Genomic DNA, 18158 nt, shown 5'->3' on the forward strand with positions numbered 1-18158 from the left:
GGGCATAGGATCGGTCATTTCATCCGCCCCGGTTCCCCCTGCTGACGGTCTGAGGACATTCGGGACCATCTGCCGGGACGGTCATTTCATGATCGGGACGGTCATTTCATTCCAGGATCGGTCATTTCATTTCATCCGCCCCGGTTCCCCCTGCTGACGGTCTGAGGACATTCGGGACCGTCTGCCGGGACGCCAGCCACTGACGGGCATTGTGGAGGTGTTGTAGGCGAGGCGGGAAGACTGTGTTGATTGAGGTGGTGCCCCAGCACAGTGGTGCGGAGCGGGACGACGGGGCCGATCCTCCTGCTGAGAGACTGCGTGGAAGAAGAAGAGCGCGACGGAGGCACTGGAGGACTGGTCTCTGCACTAGAGCCCCGGTTTGCGCGGCTCACGACGGAGATGTGTCTGGCCTCTATCGACTGCACTCCGGGAGCTGTGGAGGTATGGGGCAGCTGGCGGGAGAGTTGGGCGGTGGGTCGGCTGAAAGCCACGAAGCCTGCATACAGAGAAGACGCCTAATAGCCCAACCACCCCTCCAGGAAAGGCGCTGAACAATTGAAAAGATCTGCTAGCACTAACATCGGCTGCCTCTATGAAACCCTCATCTGCACAAATATACCTTCGGCATTCTGAGTTGAACAGCTTCAGTGCAGCTCGTCTCACTCATTTATGCCGAGATGTAAACGCTGAAGATCGTACTTGTCCCTGAGGCTGGGTCTGCAGATCGCATGCCGAAATGAAGGCTGATAAAGGTATTTACTGTGCCCCACTCGTTTTTTGCTAGATAAGCTACATATTTTTGCCCCATTAGTTTTCGTTTATGCCAAGAATAAGAAAAACAACCTCTTTTGTTTCAAAATGGCCGGGGCCATAAACTGAAACTGAACTGAGCTTTTAATCCCCTCCTGTACTGCCTGAACCCACGAGGCCCCTCAGCAGCTCCACTTTAGATAAAAAAAAAAAACGGAGATAAGACTCCTCATGGAATGCAAGACCCTGAGCCAGCCGGAATTGAATCTGAAACTGCTCTTCTCTCCTATGAAAACAGCAACAACAAAAGAGGACTAAAGATTCTATCTTCCCTATGTGGCGGCCATTTTAGACTACTCTCTCTCTCATTGGCGGCCATCATGGACTAGTCCTTCTGGCTATCATTTATCATCTACTATCGGTACCAAAGACCTCACATAGCTCTGTATTTAAATCTTTGTGTGCTTAAGTATCTGCCTTTTATTGCAGTGTTATATTATATGTGGTATATTACAGTGGTATTATATTTTACATTCTTAATTGTATCTTGCACGTCCCACTTTATCGTCACCGGTAATGCACCGTTTGCTACCTCATATATTTTTCTTTTGCTGCTCACTAATGCCACTTGTTGGTGGTTCATATAATTTGTGTGTGCAATTGTATTCTGTCACTGACTCTTGTACCTTACATATTTTTGACTACTCACTATTGTCACCTTCGACTTAGATATTTTTTATGGTCTGCACAGTTATTCTATTCCAGTATTTTGTCAGTATTATATTCCTATTTCTATTTATTCTGCACTTGTTTATATCCTACGTCAAATTCTGCACTTGTTTATATCCTACGTCAAATTCACTCCTATTCCTAAAATGTACTGACGAATATCTCACATAGACTTGTCACTGATGTAACCTGCACTCATTTCATTTCATTGTTCCTTCCCGTACACACTGATTACTACCTCATATTTGCTAGCTGCTCATTGACGTCACCCCTGCTCCATGTAACCTACAGTCCACATCAGTATTCTGCTCCATTATATCTTTATTGTGCACCCTACACTTGTGCAACGCGCACCCATCTCAAGTGTTAGTCTTGTATGCACCGATTGCTACCTCAAATACCTTGGCAGCTCACTAGTGCCACCTCCCATTATCTCACTATCATTGTCTGCATCCGTACTCTGTGTATAGCATTATTGTGCACTCACTGGCGTCACTTTTGGCCCACACAACTGCTTTTGACAGTGCCCCCTCCCTACTACACCTACCTAGACTGTCCTCCCATCATGGAACCCGTCGGCAAGCACACATATAGAATAAACTACCCACCCTCACTCACTAAAAATGCTGCTAAACGCTTTAAGCACAACTTCCTGAGGTCCCAGCCTGAAACTCCCATTGCAGACACCTACTTCTCACCAGTCAATGGTTCACTGAACATTGATATCATCTTCCACACCACACGCAGAGCCCAATGGAGAAATGCGCTCTTCACCTTACTCACCGTCTCCACCTCCAGGAATTTCGCGCATGGCCTAAAACTCTCCATCACACCATCCCAACTCTTCCCGGGCAGAACCACCATCACTATATACAATAACGGGATTATCCTAATTCAATCCACAGACAAGAACCTGGAACAACTAGACAACCTGTTCCCCACGTTCAAACAACACCTCGCCAATCATCGGACCCCCACTCATAACACCCTCAGGCCTACCACCCGTGAACTCACAGCCCCCAAACACATCCCTTCTAACCTAGCGCAACCCCAAAACGACACGCACCTTCCCTCCACCCCCGGCACCTTAGACATTCACCCACCCAATGTAGCTACCTCGCACTCCTCATTTACAGACAGAGATCCCTCACCCACACATCCCAGCGGCACCCCCTCCCCCCCCACCAACTTCACCTTGTCCTCCTCTCATACCACACCCACTCCTGTCACCCCTGACACCACAGCCTCAACCACATTCATTCTAGCCTAGCCCAGCCCCAAAACGACATGCACCTCTCCTTTACTCCCGACACCCTAGTCATTCAACCTCCTACCGTAGCTACCCCACTCCCCTCAAGCACAGACATAGATCACCCCCCCTCTTACACCAACCACCTCACCCCTTCCCCCTACACACCAGCCCTCATCCCCGTTCCTCTCTCCCCTGATACCACAGCTCCCACCCGCACCCCGCCTAACCTAGATCAGCATCGGACCGACACACACAAAGGCAAGCCCCACCCTTTATCCCCTCCCATTCTCAGCCCCCACTTCCACCCATTAACTAATCACACAGAACACACCACCTCCATCAACTCAACTCCACCCCCTCATAAAAGAACCAACTACAATCCCACTTCCCCCCCCCCAGTCTCACCCCCAACTTCCCAACCTCCACCCCCTTCACCACTAATAAGCGCCCATCCTCCACCCTGCACTCTCCGCCTAACACCAATATTCTCATCCACACCACCAACCTCTCCCCTCTGTCATCCATGCCCGCCCCTCCCATCCCCACCTCCAACACATTTCCCACACTGGACAACATTACGGCCTCCCTCCTCCAGCTCCAAGAAGACATGGACATCATCAAACAACAACTACTCTGTCTATCACACTCCAGTCACCCCTCACCCAACACCCTCCACCAGATCAAACAAGACATTCACATCATCAAACAATTTCTCAGCACAAACCCCGGACACCCCTCACGCGCCTCCACCTTCACCTCCCCTCCCGGCTGGTCCTCCACCCGGGCGGCGAACTCTCGCACTCGACTCCCACCGCACTGGACCTCAATCCCTGTTCACAACCGCGAAAACCGCCCCCATCGCTCCTGCAACCCTCTCTCGGACCTCGACACAATCACCCTCCTCCGCTCCTACGACTCCGCTTCCCACAGCATCACACCCCACACTCTCACTGCCATTCCTACGATTCACTCCAATCCCCTCAGACCCCCCACACTGAACAACAGAATCGCTATCCATAGTAACCTGAGTAAAGTCCCCCTCGCCCTAGAACCTCCTTCCACCCTCGACACACCACGTCTCAAATGCACTCTCCTCAACTGCAGATCAGCCGCTAGACACTCCCTCGCTATCGCCGATCTCATCCAAAAATTGGATCTTGACCTAATCATCATGACTGAAACATGGCTAACAGAATCTTCTACACCTATAATGGACATTCTGGTTCCCCCCCAACTACCACATCACTAGACTTGACAGGTCTGGCAATAAAAAAGGTGGCGGAATCGCATGTATATACAGGAGCAACCTCTCTGTCTTGAAAGTAACTTCCCCTTCCCTACCCTCCCCAACTTCCTGTGAATACATTTGCCTCGATATTATCAGTGAGGGCAAACAGATCTGCACTCTTCACGGCGTTTACCACCCACCCGGCAACAACCTTACCTTCTCCCAACAAATCATGGATATGATCTCAACCAACTCCGGGCGACAACTCACACAAATATACCTTGGTGACTTCAACCTCCACTGGAACGATCATAGTGATGCGGTGGTAAAAAGTCTGAAGAATTTCCTTAACGCCCTTGACCTCACTCAAATTTGCAACAGTCCAACACACAAGAAAGGCTCTATCCTCGACCTGATCATCTCCAAAGAGGCCTCTTTCCAACTCGAATCTATCCAACCCTGTGACTGGTCAGACCATCATATTATCACTTTCTTCATCAATGAAAAAGTTAAATTTAACCCTGTTCAATCCGCCAGGCCCAAAGTCTGGAAAAGAGACATGAAAAAACTAAACTCAAACTCTCTGCCCCCCAACAGCTGTAACTTACTGCTTCCTCCTAGTGGCGTTGAGGACGTCCAATCCTTGTCTGATCACTATCTTAACACTATGACCGCAATAATCAATGAAGTCGCACCCTTGCAGCTAAAAAAAGCCTCCGCAAAAATTTCCAATCCCTGGTACGACAGGAGTCTCAATGACGATAGACGCGCCATGCGAATGGCAGAGCGCACCTGGAGATCAGCTCCCTCTGCACTGAACCTAAAAACCTTGAAGAAAAAGAGAAATGCCTACTTCAGGAAAATAAAACGCTCTAAATCAGACTTCTTCAGCCGTCAGCTCGACCAAGCCAAAAATCGTCCGAGAAAGCTGTTTGAGCTTATCCGAACACAATCCAAAGAACAACCCCAACCTCTCAACACTATGTGCGAAGCTCCCTCCTGCGAAGACTTCGCCTCTTTCTTTAACCAAAAAACTGACAACATAAAGAATGATCTCCTCATGGACGCAAGCCTCTATCCCAAACCCCAATGCATAGCACCCACTAATCCAAAAAACAATGCCACTTGGTCAACCTTTGTCACCTACACGGAAGAAGAAATTGGCAGACTGCTCAGCACTCTGAAACCTTCTAATCACCTCACGGACCCCCTTCCTGCTAACGCTGTCAAAGTCCTTACCCCGTCGCTCCTTCCACTCTGGACTAAAATCATTAACAGCTCACTTCAGCAAGGGACCATTCCCGACTCCCTCAAAGTTGGTCAAGTCACACCTTTGCTAAAGAAACCGACAGCCGACCCCTCTGACCTAAACAACTACCGTCCCATTACCAACATTCCGACTCTTGCCAAACTGTTGGAAAAATGCGCACAAATACAATTGACTGAACACATTACTCAGTTTGATCTCCTCAACTCTCATCAATCAGGCTTCCGAGCAAATCACAGTACTGAAACTGCTATGACTCACATAATCGACGACGCCCTTCAAATCCTAGATCACAACGATACCTGCCTCCTCATCCTCCTTGATCTCTCCTCCGCATTTGACACCGTCAAACATGAGAATTTACTCGAACTATTAAACACAAGAATGGGCCTATCTGGAACTGTGCTCAAATGGTTCACGTCCTTTCTGCATAACAGATCGCAGAAATTCAAGAGCAACAACTTGATGTCCGCGCCAAGACCTGTATCGCTAGGCGTACCACAAGGATCCTGCCTATCCCCAACTTTGTTCAACCTAGTCATGGAACCTCTCACCACCTTGCTACAAGAATCCAATGTACACTTCCACATGTATGCTGATGACACCCAACTTTATCTCAAACTACAATCACCCAAAGACATCACGCTATTGAACTCAACGATCAGAAGCACCCAATCCTGGCTGGCCGCGAATCATCTCAAACTCAATGCCCTTAAAACAGAGTTCCTTCTGATCGCACCTCCCGCGAAGATCACTACCGCACAAATGTGGCTTAAACACCTAACAGCACTCAATGTTCAACCCACCATCGTGGACTCAGCAAAATCTTTAGGCATAACACTTGACACCAATCTCAGCATGCAGGAACACATCAACAAAGCAACTAAGGGAGCGAACTACCAAATAAACACCCTTAGGAAACTTAAACCCTTCCTTCCAGCCAAAGACTTCCAAACCGCGGTACAATCACTAGTCATACCTCGAATAGAATACGGCAGTACCGCCCTCTGCGGTCTACCCCTAGCTACTACGGCACCCTTAAGAGCCTCCTTAAACGCCGCAGCGAGACTCATCACTGGATCAAAAAAACACTCACACATTTCCCCTGACCTCAAATCCCTGAACTGGCTGCCTTTTGAAGCCAGAATACAACTGAAAATCGCTTGTTTGACGCACAAGGCTGTCCACCTGAGCTCACCTAGATACCTCGCTCAGAAGCTGACGATTTCTGGAGGCTCCAGAATCACTAGAGGCACAAACAATCTTTTGCTAAAGCCTAAAAGATTCCGCAAGGAAAAAACCTATAAACGCTCTTTCTCAGGAATGGCTCCCAGGATTTGGAACTCACTCCCCCCTGAAACCAGGCTCATCCCCTCTATCACACTTTTCAAGAAAGAAGTAAAAGCGATCCTGGCTAAATACACCTGAACCACTACTGGGGATCAACTTCAAAGACTCGATACTGATCTGTACTACCTGCTCGAACCCTTTGCATTTCTGTATGACTTTGAAATTGAATTACTTGATTGTTTATGATATCACTACACTGTACTTTTAACACTATTGATGTATCTGTGTATATATGCTCCCTCCTCTGTAAAGCGCTCTGATATCTGCGAAGATCTTGTTCGCGCTATATAAAACTTTCAAAATAAATAAATAAATAGAGTGCCGTTATAGCACTCTACTAGTCCAGCTGATTGGGGGTGATTTGCAGCGTGGAACTTCTGTTGTATGCCTAGCCCCTCACACACTCTCTTCATCACTCGTCCCACGAATTCACTCCCATCATTACTCCAGACCATTCTAGGCATTCCGAATCTGGGGAAGAACTCTTTGACAAGGGCTTTGGCTGTGGATAAGGCAGTATTGTCCTTAAGGGGATACGCCTCCACCCACCTGGAAAAGGCACAAACAACAACGAGTACGTATTTCAGATTGTTGCACCTTTCCATGTGGATGAAATCTAGCTGCAAAACCTCGAACGGATACGTTGGAGGCGCAAAATGACCAGCCGGAGTTGGGATTCCCCTACCAGGATTGTACTTCAGACACACCATACAGTTCTTGACCACATTCTCTGCACATTTAGGGATTCCACTATTCTGCCATACTGGCGCCAACAACTTACAGATCCCTTTCACACTGATGTGAGCCATTCCATGAGCCATTGTCACCACTGCAAGCACATACGCGTCGGGTAGCAGCCATCTCTGATGCTCGGACAGTTCGATCCAACAACCATTCGCATCCAATCTACCCTTACTTTCTCTCCATTCATTCACCTCTTTCTCTGTGGCTTCGGAATGAATGGACTTCACACTCTCAATTGTATCTTCGCACATACCCACATCACCAATCCATCTCGCAGGGCCTGCAACATACATTCGACTCATTACATTCCTTGCAGTTTCTTTCGCAACTTCATCTGCAAATGCATTCCCACGACCAACATCATCTTGAATCTTTTTGTGTGCACTGCATTTCACAATTGCAACTTGTAGTGGCAAGGTCAGTGACTCGAGAAGTACCGTGCGATGTCAGGAACCCACGTTCACGCCATTAATCGTCCAAAACTGTGAGCCACGCCAAAGGCGTATTGGCTGTCCCTGTACACATTCACTCTCTTTCCTTTTGCTAACACACATGCTCTTGTAAGTGCAATCAATTCTGCTGCTTGTGCAGAATTGTGTACAATGTTGTCACAGCATATGCTGCAGTCGTATCACCATTCGGCAACTTGAAACATGAACCTGAATGTAATGATGCTTTATGGGTTGATGGAAGAGGAGTGTCCTGCAAGTCTACTCTCCCTTTTGTTTCTTCTTCTGTCCTAAAGCAGCAGTCATGTTGTTAGACCTCGTCTGTCTCTACTGGAATGGGCAATAACGTGGCTGGGTTTAATGTGTCACACCTCTTTATGTGTACATGGCTCGCTAACAGTGTCAGCTCATAACTTGACAATCAAGCACTAGTTAAGTGCTGTGTCTTCGTTCTATTTAGCAAAATGTCTACTGCATGTGGGACCATAACAATCAGTACATTATTCATTACTATCCCAGCAGACTGTCGAATACAGACAGCTGCTGCCGCAGTGGCCCTCAAGCAACTTGGTAATGCCTTAGCTACGGGATCTAAAGTCGCTGAAAAGTACGCGCATGGACGCTGTTTGTCCCCAAAAGACTGTCAGGACTGATAATGCACAACCTTCCCTCTCATGGACATACAATGTAAAAGGCTTACTGTAGTCGGGGGTACCCAACACAAGAGCCGAACACAATGCATCACGCAATTCGTGAAAACTATTCTGACACTTCAGACCATGGAATGGGTTTCGGTGTGTCCTTGCAAGTTAAGGCCACCAAAGGTTTGGCCAACAAGGAGAAGTTCGGTATCCATTGCCTGCAATATGATGTAATGCCCAGGAAAGCACGCACTTCTCTGTGTCCTTGGGACACTCAATTTTGCAATTGCCTGTATTCTCTCTGGGGTCAGTTTCCTTCCCTCCTTCGATAAGATGTGACCTAAGTAGGTCACTTCTTGTAGACACAATTGCAGTTTTGAAAGAGAGACTTTGTGCTTCATATCACATAAATGACGCAACAATGACAAAGAGGCTTGCTTGCAAATCTCCTCAGTATCTTCAGCGACCAGAAAATCATCAACGTACTGAATAAGATTCGCGCCATCAGGTAGAACAATCGTGTCAAGTTGTGATTTCAGAGCCTGACTGAATATAGATGGACTTTCACAGTAGCCCTGAGGAGCGCGTTTGAAGCGGAAGCTTCGGCCTCCTAAATTGAAGCCAAAAATGTCTCTGCTCTCCTCGGCAATAGGGATGCTGAAGAAAGCGTTCTTCAAGTCAATCACTGTGAACCAAGTGGCTGAAGCTGGAACCATAGTCAATAAGGCAGTAATGTCGGGAACAACTGGAAACTGTGGCACAACAATCTTATTCACTTCTCTAAGATCAATCACGAACCTATAGACAGGCGGTTGGGAAGGATCAGTACGCTTTAAAACCGACAGGACAGGACTATTGCACATGTTGCCTCTTGTCTCTTCAATGACATCTTTCTCAATCAGATCATAAATGATTGCTAACAACGCCTTTTCCCCTTCGCTAGAGATCTTGTATTGGGGAATGCATGGCAACCTAACATTGGCTTTCAATGTTATAACATATGGCGCTATTTCCAAAAGACCCACATCATTAGAACCAGAGCCCAAAGTATATCCGGAAGAGAAGACAATTCTGTTGGAAGTTTTTCCCTTGACAAATATACTGGAGAAACTACTTTCTTACCTAGGGTAAGTTGTACTCCCGAAGGAGAACAGTACAAAGTCGCATATAGTCTCTTTAACAAATCCAATCCTAACACGTTTTCACCACAACCTGTTGTAAGAATGAGGGGTGCTTCTAATTCACATGGCCCAACAGAAAGGGAAGATCGGGTTCCTAACCGGGGCGCCAGAAAAACCTACTGGAATATTCATTTCGTCAGACAAAGGTGCGCCAGGAAGTTTTGAGTGCATCATAGAACTTTTTGTAGCACCAGTATCCAGCAGAAAAGGCTCTGACACACCTGATGTAATCACCTCAACATAAGGTCCATTCTGATCTACTGGAACTGAAACAATTCCCTCTCTTTGTCCATGGCTGTCCTAGCAATCATTACCCTCATTCTCGTTTTCTGCATAGTAGTCATCAGCATAGTACTGAGCTGTCCTGGAAGACGCATTATTCTGTTGGTCAAAGCTGTTCATGGAATTCTGAGGCGGAAAAGAAGGAGCATTCTGGGGCAAATTTCCACGACCCCTACCTCTAGGGGCCTGCTGAACACCTCTACCTCTTGCACCGGAAACACCATTCAAACGTCGCAACAAAGCCAGACAACTATTCTTGAAATGACCCTCTTCCTTGCAATACGCACACTGATTCGGACCATATGGTAAACGCAGTTGAGAAGACTCGTTTCTTTGTGAGTCCCTTGAATACTGCTGTGGTTGCTGATAATCATGCTGGCTATTATTACGAGTTGGGTAAGCTTGCTGCAGAAGGACTTTAGTTTTCAATTCTTTAGTCTTTTTGTCAGCCTTATCTAGCTCATCTTTGCGTCTATTTTCGTAGTACTCGGCTGTTGCTAAAATCTGCGCTGACATGGAAACAGCCCAAGCACTCTCTGAATCTTTCAACTTATTACATAGTTCAGGAAGCAGATTATGTACAAACTTGTCTACAAACAATCTCTGGCCACCTTCAGTGGCCATATCCTGACCACTATGGTCGACGAATGTTTCTTCAAACCTCGTGAAAAAGTCAGGCACATTCTCATCTTTCTTCTGCTTGCACGCAGACAACTTGTCCCAATTCACACGCAGTTCGGGCATTAAAGTCTTCATGTATGCAATAATTCTACCAGGAAGTTCTGCTACTAAAGGCTCGGGTTTAGAGCCACCCTTGTCTAGCATCAGCAGCAGCAATATTAACCCATGTGTCACCTAACTCTTGATCATGATCTGCATGACTAATCTTTCCCCATAAAGGCTGTGGAACAACATTTCCAAACAACATGTCTACATCTGCTAGATTCATGATACAGGAGCTGGCAGTTTGTGATAACTCCTTATAATACCCTGCAGGATTTTTGCGGGGATCAGGAAATGTCTGCTTTAGCGCTAAAACTTCAGATCTTTTCCAAGGGACATGTACCCGTACACGCTGGAAATGTGGCGGAATGGCTGGATTCGCATTTGCATCACCTTCCCTCCAAACTGGAGGAACCTCTCTCATGGGATACTGTCGCGCCTTTTTCCTACCTTGCCTGTCATGATCAGCAAGTGGTCCAGAATTGCTTCCCTTACTCCTATAAGACAACAACATGTCTATTGCTAATTCAACATCGGCACCCACAATCATACCTTCTGCGAACTTGAATCGCACACGGAATAATTCATTCATGTTGTATTCTCGATCATTTCCCCTTACATCTTCAGAGAGGAATATACACATTTGTTCAAAAACATATCTCTGTGTAGATGCTTCCCACTGACGGAAGACTTCCATAACGGACTGAACATCATACTTTACAGTGTCAGTAACCCATTTACGTGCTAACTCATTCAGCACTTCTCTTTCGTGATAGTCAGGCAGTCGACTTCGCAACTGTCTACATTCTGTGTTAGGGGTCGTCTTAAGCGACCCAAAGAAAGGTGAGAAAAGACCAGTGACAGTATTTGCCACTCTCTGTCGAACAGAAGGAGAAGCTGGTGGAAAGGCAGAAACGCCGGAAAAGACAGGCTGATGTAAAGTAGAAGTTGAGGCAGTGGCAGAAGTAGTATCAGGGTAAACAGTTGGAGCAGTAGGCGAAGTCATAGAGAAAGCAGATGGAGTATGTAGCAAAGGCGGCGGCCCTTGAGAGGGCTGCGCCGGAGGAGTAGAAACCAGCTGAAGAGGAGCTGGTGCTTGTGGAAGAACTGGTGTTCGTGCGGCGGGCGCGGTATAACAAAGCGCTACGGGGGTGCAGTAGCATTTTGTGCATATGGAGGAGGAGAACTCAGTAAATGAGACATTAAAGGATCCTTCTAAAGTGTCTCCTTTGATTCCTGTCCTTTATTTGGCAGAACTGGGCAGCATTTATCTATTGCTAGCTTCTTACTTCTAAGTGTTTGTTCATTCTCTTGCTCTTCCTCATTATCCCTGAATGCAACGGCAGCTTGTACCATGGACATACCTCGTTTATTTTTCTTTGCTAATTTCCTTTCTTTCTGTTTGGCTTCCTTGCGCCATAGGCGAAAGGAGTCAAACATCGCCGGCCGGGCTTTCTTCTTGAACAGTTTCACCTCTAGATTATCCAAAATCTCTGTATCAAAGCTACCATATTGTGGCCATTTTAAGACCCCATCATTTCTGGTGCATTGGATCCATACTTCATTATATGCAATGGGGCCTACGCCGTGCTTTACATAGAGCTCATATGTTGGAGTTCCAATTGGAGGAACCAGACACGAATCCTCTAATCGGGAGTCCCTACTACAACCAAGACAAAACAAGTTTCCAAGTCTGCTAAGACCAGGCATCTTCACTCATTAGTCTAGCTTCAAACTTCAAAGGATTATCGAATACGATATTCTTGTGAATACATGAGTCCCTCGGCTTTGGCGCTTGCAAGTTCCATCAAAGCGTATCTCAAGGATACCAAAAATAAGAATCAAACTAAGGACTGGGAGACGCTCCACTTATACTTAACTGAAGTATTGAAGATCGATGACGTCACTAGAAGACTCATCTATCGTTTCGCTCTACCAAGCATCAATGGGTCCAAAACAGGGCGATAGTCAGGGCAGCAGTCCTTCGTAGCCGTCGGGACGCGGGGAACCTCGCAGCAAAGACCTTCGGAACCACGTCGACATACAGGGGTCGCTGAAATGGCTGGCCGTCCTCTGGAATTTTCACACGAAGCTCCTCACGAACATCTGGCTTGGACCGACACCGCTTGATACCGCCCCGAGTTGGGCGCCAAACTGAGGTACCGGGTTTTTAGGGACCCGGCGCTGCCAGGGGGAACACCCAGAGACCTCTTGAGTTCTTCCTGTTTTGGCCCACAGAAACACAGAGTCTTCTAGGTGATGTCAAGGATCGAGTTTTATTGGCTGCAACCAAGTAACAAGCGTCCTAGAAGTAAAACAGCACGGTGTGTATATTCTCAGGAGACTGTTCGTTTTTACAGAACCATCCTTCTCCTTTTATACAAAAATATCAGCTTCAGGCAAGAATTCCTAGATTTACAGTTTGGTCATATAAATATTTCTTTTAAAAAGAAAAAGCAAAGTCATGATGACAATCCCACATTTTCGTATGTCCAGTTTGTGATAGATTACCCAGCCAGGCCCAGAACTTTCATCAGATATCGATGAACCCCCAATAAAATCGGGCACCTCCTCCTTGTAAAACTAGCCATAAAGAAGAAACAGGGACAGGTGTGTGTATGATAAAGCGTGGTTTGTATGGGATAAACGGTTTATGACATGTTGTGCCTTGATGCTAATCTCGCTCGGCCACTGGGATGAGGACTGCCCGAACAGGTTTGGCTAGAGGCAGTGGAGTCAGCTCGCCCAGGTCACAGAGGAGTCAGGCGAGGTGGATGTGTCCTTTCCGCTCAAATTCGGCCTTAGTCAATTGACTATGTAAGGGCAACCACAAGATGGATGCTGATCACAAAATGGAACCCGAGGGTTCAAAGACAGAAACTGTGATTTAAGGGTGATTTCGTCACTCAATCGTGACGCAAATGCACAGGTATAATGTCCCAATCATTACCGGTCTGCCAATACCAAATTCGTCATGGTATGATGATATTTTTTAACACAAGTGTTGGGCCTAGGTACAACATCATAGCAGGGTCCAGAATTTTCAGTACCACACGCTTTATAATGAAAGAAAACAAACAAAACATGTGAAGGTGAAAAAACACACGTTCCGACAAAAGAGGATGCAATAATAAGAAACAATATACATCATCCCCATGCTAAAGTGATCACAACAACAAATGCATGAAAGTTGCCAAACATACAAATGAGGACAAAGGAAAATGGATGAGAACTCAAATACCACACCCATCTCCCCTTCATAATGATCACAAACAAAAAGAAAGCAAGTTAATTAAAACATACTTCAAGACCAGTGGAAACTATCCACAACATACTCATCCAAACCAACACAATCAACATTCCATCTGATGTCATCACTGGCTGAGCAGCAGGGAGAGAACCACAGTAGGGAGGGTGTATTAAGTAAAGGTACATTACAACAGAGTACACATTCAACAACTTCCTTTTCTTCCCTTCGGTTTCCTATGCGGATCCCTTCATCCAGGTCCCCACGTCACAGCATTTTGACCAGGATGCAAATGACCCCGTTGGCGCCGAAATCCAGGTAAGTCAGTTTTGCATTTTTTACCAATTAGCTGGACTAGGCACATAAAGTCTGGACTCCAGCAATGGGAAGTACTCATAGTAGGTCTTTTTTTTAAGTGTCATGCATGCGTGTGAATTTGACACTTGTGCAGTTAAAATATACACACAAGCATCGACAGATATGAAAAAATATTCCCCGTCGTAAGAAGCACAACTGCTGGGGACCGCTGCAGGACAGGCGGGGAGATGGCCAATCTGTAAATCAGGCCCCCAGTTACTGTTTCAGAATTTGAAAAAGGAATGTTTTGAATTTGGCTGCTCTACTGAATACACCAAAAGCCACTAGACTGTTGAATATGATGGGACGTTGTGAATCTTCAGTAACTTTTACAATTGTGATCTTATAGACTACTATTGCAACATATATGTGCAGAAGCATTCTATTAACAATATGAGAGTACTTTAAGTGCACCCTTTCTCAAAATGCAAACTACAGCGGCAATGTGAGACGCCATGCTCCAAAGGTTGTAAGAATTGTGAGAAGGGTAACGATAACCCATCTGATCTTCAACACTATTAGTCACAATAGCTTTTTGAGTCACAAGAAAAACAATTGCTTTAATCTGTCAAGATATTCTTACCTAGTGTTTTCAGAAGTAACGTTGTGTGAAGTAGCATCACCAGAGGTGCCACGTACTGCAGTGCAATTACACAAAGGTAATAAAAAACACGAGCAACCTGAAAGCAATAAAACTCTTTTGAATATTTCAACAGCTCAGATAAAGTTGTCAGCATACCACACCTTTACAAAACGACCTAGAGTATTAGAGAGTGGTGGTAAAAAAAATATACATTTTAAAAAGTTTGCAATATTTGCAATAAGCAACATACGTACAATTGTAAATAAAAGACTGTTTTTGAAAGGTAACTGAGATTTTAGTTTAAGGCTTATAATACCACCTGCTACAATAAAAGGTATAATTTAGTGTTTTAAAGCTATATACCAGTGCCAATCACAAACTGCCGCAAATAACGCTGCATATTGCATTTGAACCCTTAGAGAGTTAAAATCCACAACTAGATGGCAAAAAAGCTTTCAAAAACAGGCATTAATTGCAGAGTGAAAACATATGCCAAAATTCCATATATTGCTCTTACTAATTACTAGAAACTACATACAAGCTTAAATATATAAAAAAAAATGTAAAGGCAAATCGTTAGTTTTGGCGTCTAGACTTTCTCCAGAACTGCTGCACATCTATATTATCTTGGAATAAGGGTTTACAGTTGATAAAATGGTATTCCTGCAAGAGTGGCACATATTCAACTTTAGTGGACAGTATAGGGATTATTATACAAATATACATATTTAACAATAAATGGCAGTAAAGGGGATACAGGCGGCATGATGCAATCTGTTTCTATAACCAATGTACAAAATCCTGCTCAGAGTGGTATGTCCTTGTACTGCTGACGCTGGACTAGGATTAGGAGAGAAAATTCCACCTTGAACACCACAGCAATAAACTGGGACTAAGGAATCAGGAAATGTATTCCGAAATATATGGGTCAATGAAATATATGGTTAAAACAATTGGTTGTTCTGTTGTAGCTGGAAAGTTGCAATCATTCTTTCAGTGATCATTGGGACTTTTTTGCAGGCTGGCGATTATTAGGAACAAGTTACGTGTTACAAACTATATAATACAATATCTGCTAAGAAAGTACTGATGCAGAAGATCACCTAACATTAATTGTGATAGCTTTAACGGTTCTTATCATACTCACTTGAAATCTGACGGTGTAAAACCTTTCTTATTCAAAATCTTTACTTTTTGGCTGGGTGTGGTTTTTCACAATTAGCATAGGCTATTCTTCACATGCAGATTTAAGGATTAGGATACTTAATTACTGTGAAAAAGGGTCCTAAAAGTTAATGCAGGTTGGATATACACGGCCTTCCTATATCTCCACAACTACATCATAACTCCTCTTGGTAGTAAAAGACCACTAAGCTTATTATATATGAAAATTAATAATGCTCTGCAAATCCTGGTGTAATAGGAGCAGCTAGGAGAATTATTTAAACAACCGAAACTTCAAACTGATCAAAATTAACCTGCTCAGCAAAATACTGAGAAAAGTGGATGAGCAAGAGAAAAATATTCCCAGAACAGACCAACTTATTTTCTGTTGTGGAATACCATTGAATAATAGAACCAGATTGTACACAACTGCATACTAACATCTAAACAAGATTAGGACAGTTTAGCATAAGTGAAAGGAATAGTTTCTTACCTGTAACTCCAGTAGGGTAATTTCCATCGTAGTAATAAGCACTAAATAGCACCGCTCATGTGCGGGGACCAGAGAGCAGTTCCTTAATATACCGTCGTAGGTGTAGAGCTTTGCCTTTCTTCAAGAAGGCCTGCAAAGACACTTATAAAAGAGACTATGCAGCCTAAATACTAAGGCTACAATGGTCAATTCATCATTGAGACAAAAAAGGGCCAGATTAAAAATGTGGAGGATAATTTTAAATGATTTACAAACAGCATAAAAACCCCTCACAAACCCTTTTTAGGTCTCGCATAGGCAGCGCATGCGCTGCCTCTACGAGGCATGACGTAATCAGTATGTTAGTTGAAACTCCGCCCATTGCTGGCTCATTTCTCGCCGCTTGCTATTGGTTAACTTTTGCATCTTTTTTGTTAGCAGGCTTAGTATCGACTCTTGATCCAATACGTAACTTCCGTTAGTACCGGAAGCAGCATAGCCTAACTACAGTCTTCTTACGCTTACACAGCGTAATTGTTATTGTTAAAATAGTGCGCACACTTATTTGCATACAATAATAAGCACGGCACGCGCTGTTAATCATACATATTCAAGCTAACCCTGCTTGTTTTATTAAGCAACCGCTTCAGGGGCTCATGCATCTGCATGGCGTAAAGCTGATAACTTATTTGCATACAATAATCCTGTGTTGGGAACTATCACAGTCATGCTGCAGACCCTCCCTGCGCCATGCTACTTGGACCAAGCTGTACAGATCTCCTGTTTATTTTTACCATTTTGCTGTTTTCGCGAGTTGTGCGCACGCACCCCTGCTTTCACTTTTGCCAGCTTCGCGAGTGGTGCGCGCGCACCCCAGCTACAGAACCGAAGCTTGCTGGGTTCGAGACATGGTTTTCTGTGCAGAGAAGTTCCTTTCTGTGTTCACTCCAAGCGATAGCACGATAAGTTGACTGAAGGGGAAACTGTAACTATGGTTACCATAAGCTTTTGTCTAAGCCGGAGTACAGACCGAGGCGGGACGCATTAACCTTTTGATGGTGAAACTAATTTCCGCGCTTTGTTAATATAAGCCTAGTAGTTGGCTGGCCAACCTTTTGTTTTCTTCAGACACACGTGTCATCCTTACTGGTTGATACTGTAAACTTTACTAATCACCTCCACTAAACACGAAGTTCTGTTGTTGACACTTCCCCAGAGACGATACAAACTGCAGTTTGTCTCTTCCTGGTTCTGCTTTAGGGTGGCGTGCCCCTGCCTTTTAACCGCCCTGTGCTTTGCAAGTGTGATTTTGTGTTCCCAGCTTCATTAATGGGTAGTCGGGATTGAATAAAAAGAAATTGAATTTGAATTTAACATTTTGAAAGTACATAAGTACTTGGGGAATAATTACCGCCTCGTATACTACAAATCCTCATTGCTTGTTTTTCTTCAATCGCCCATGTTTCATGCACTTTTTCCTGTTATTTTCAGGAACATGTGTGCCTGTGTAACAACATCTTTGAAGAACTATGAGGATCGTGAGTAGTGCGTTCTGCCACGTGCTGCAGGCACCTCGGCCCTGTCTTTTTCTCAAAGGGACCCTCCTAGGATGTTTCTCGCACCTCATTACTTGCAGTTTAACTGTTTTACTTGTTTGGGTCAAACCACATCCGTACAATCTGAAGACGTCTGACACCCCCTCCCCTCTGGCACATTCCATATTGTGCGTTTGGAGGAAC

The 18158-nt window shown here is 45.0% G+C and overlaps 1 protein-coding gene across 1 annotated transcript in view; it reads right to left on the minus strand.

Moving 5' to 3' along the window:
- TMEM161B (transmembrane protein 161B) overlaps positions 1-18158 on the minus strand; it is a 341202-nt gene that overhangs the window by 77038 nt on the left and 246006 nt on the right. The window contains exon 11 of the mRNA XM_086960872.1: positions 14784-14880. Coding sequence (XP_086816998.1) covers positions 14784-14880 — 97 coding nt within the window. The remainder of the gene's footprint in view (positions 1-14783; positions 14881-18158) is intronic.

Source organism: Lissotriton vulgaris, chromosome 3_1 (assembly GCF_964263255.1).
Source record: "Lissotriton vulgaris chromosome 3_1, aLisVul1.2, whole genome shotgun sequence".
Classification (NCBI taxonomy): Eukaryota; Metazoa; Chordata; class Amphibia; order Caudata; family Salamandridae; genus Lissotriton; species Lissotriton vulgaris.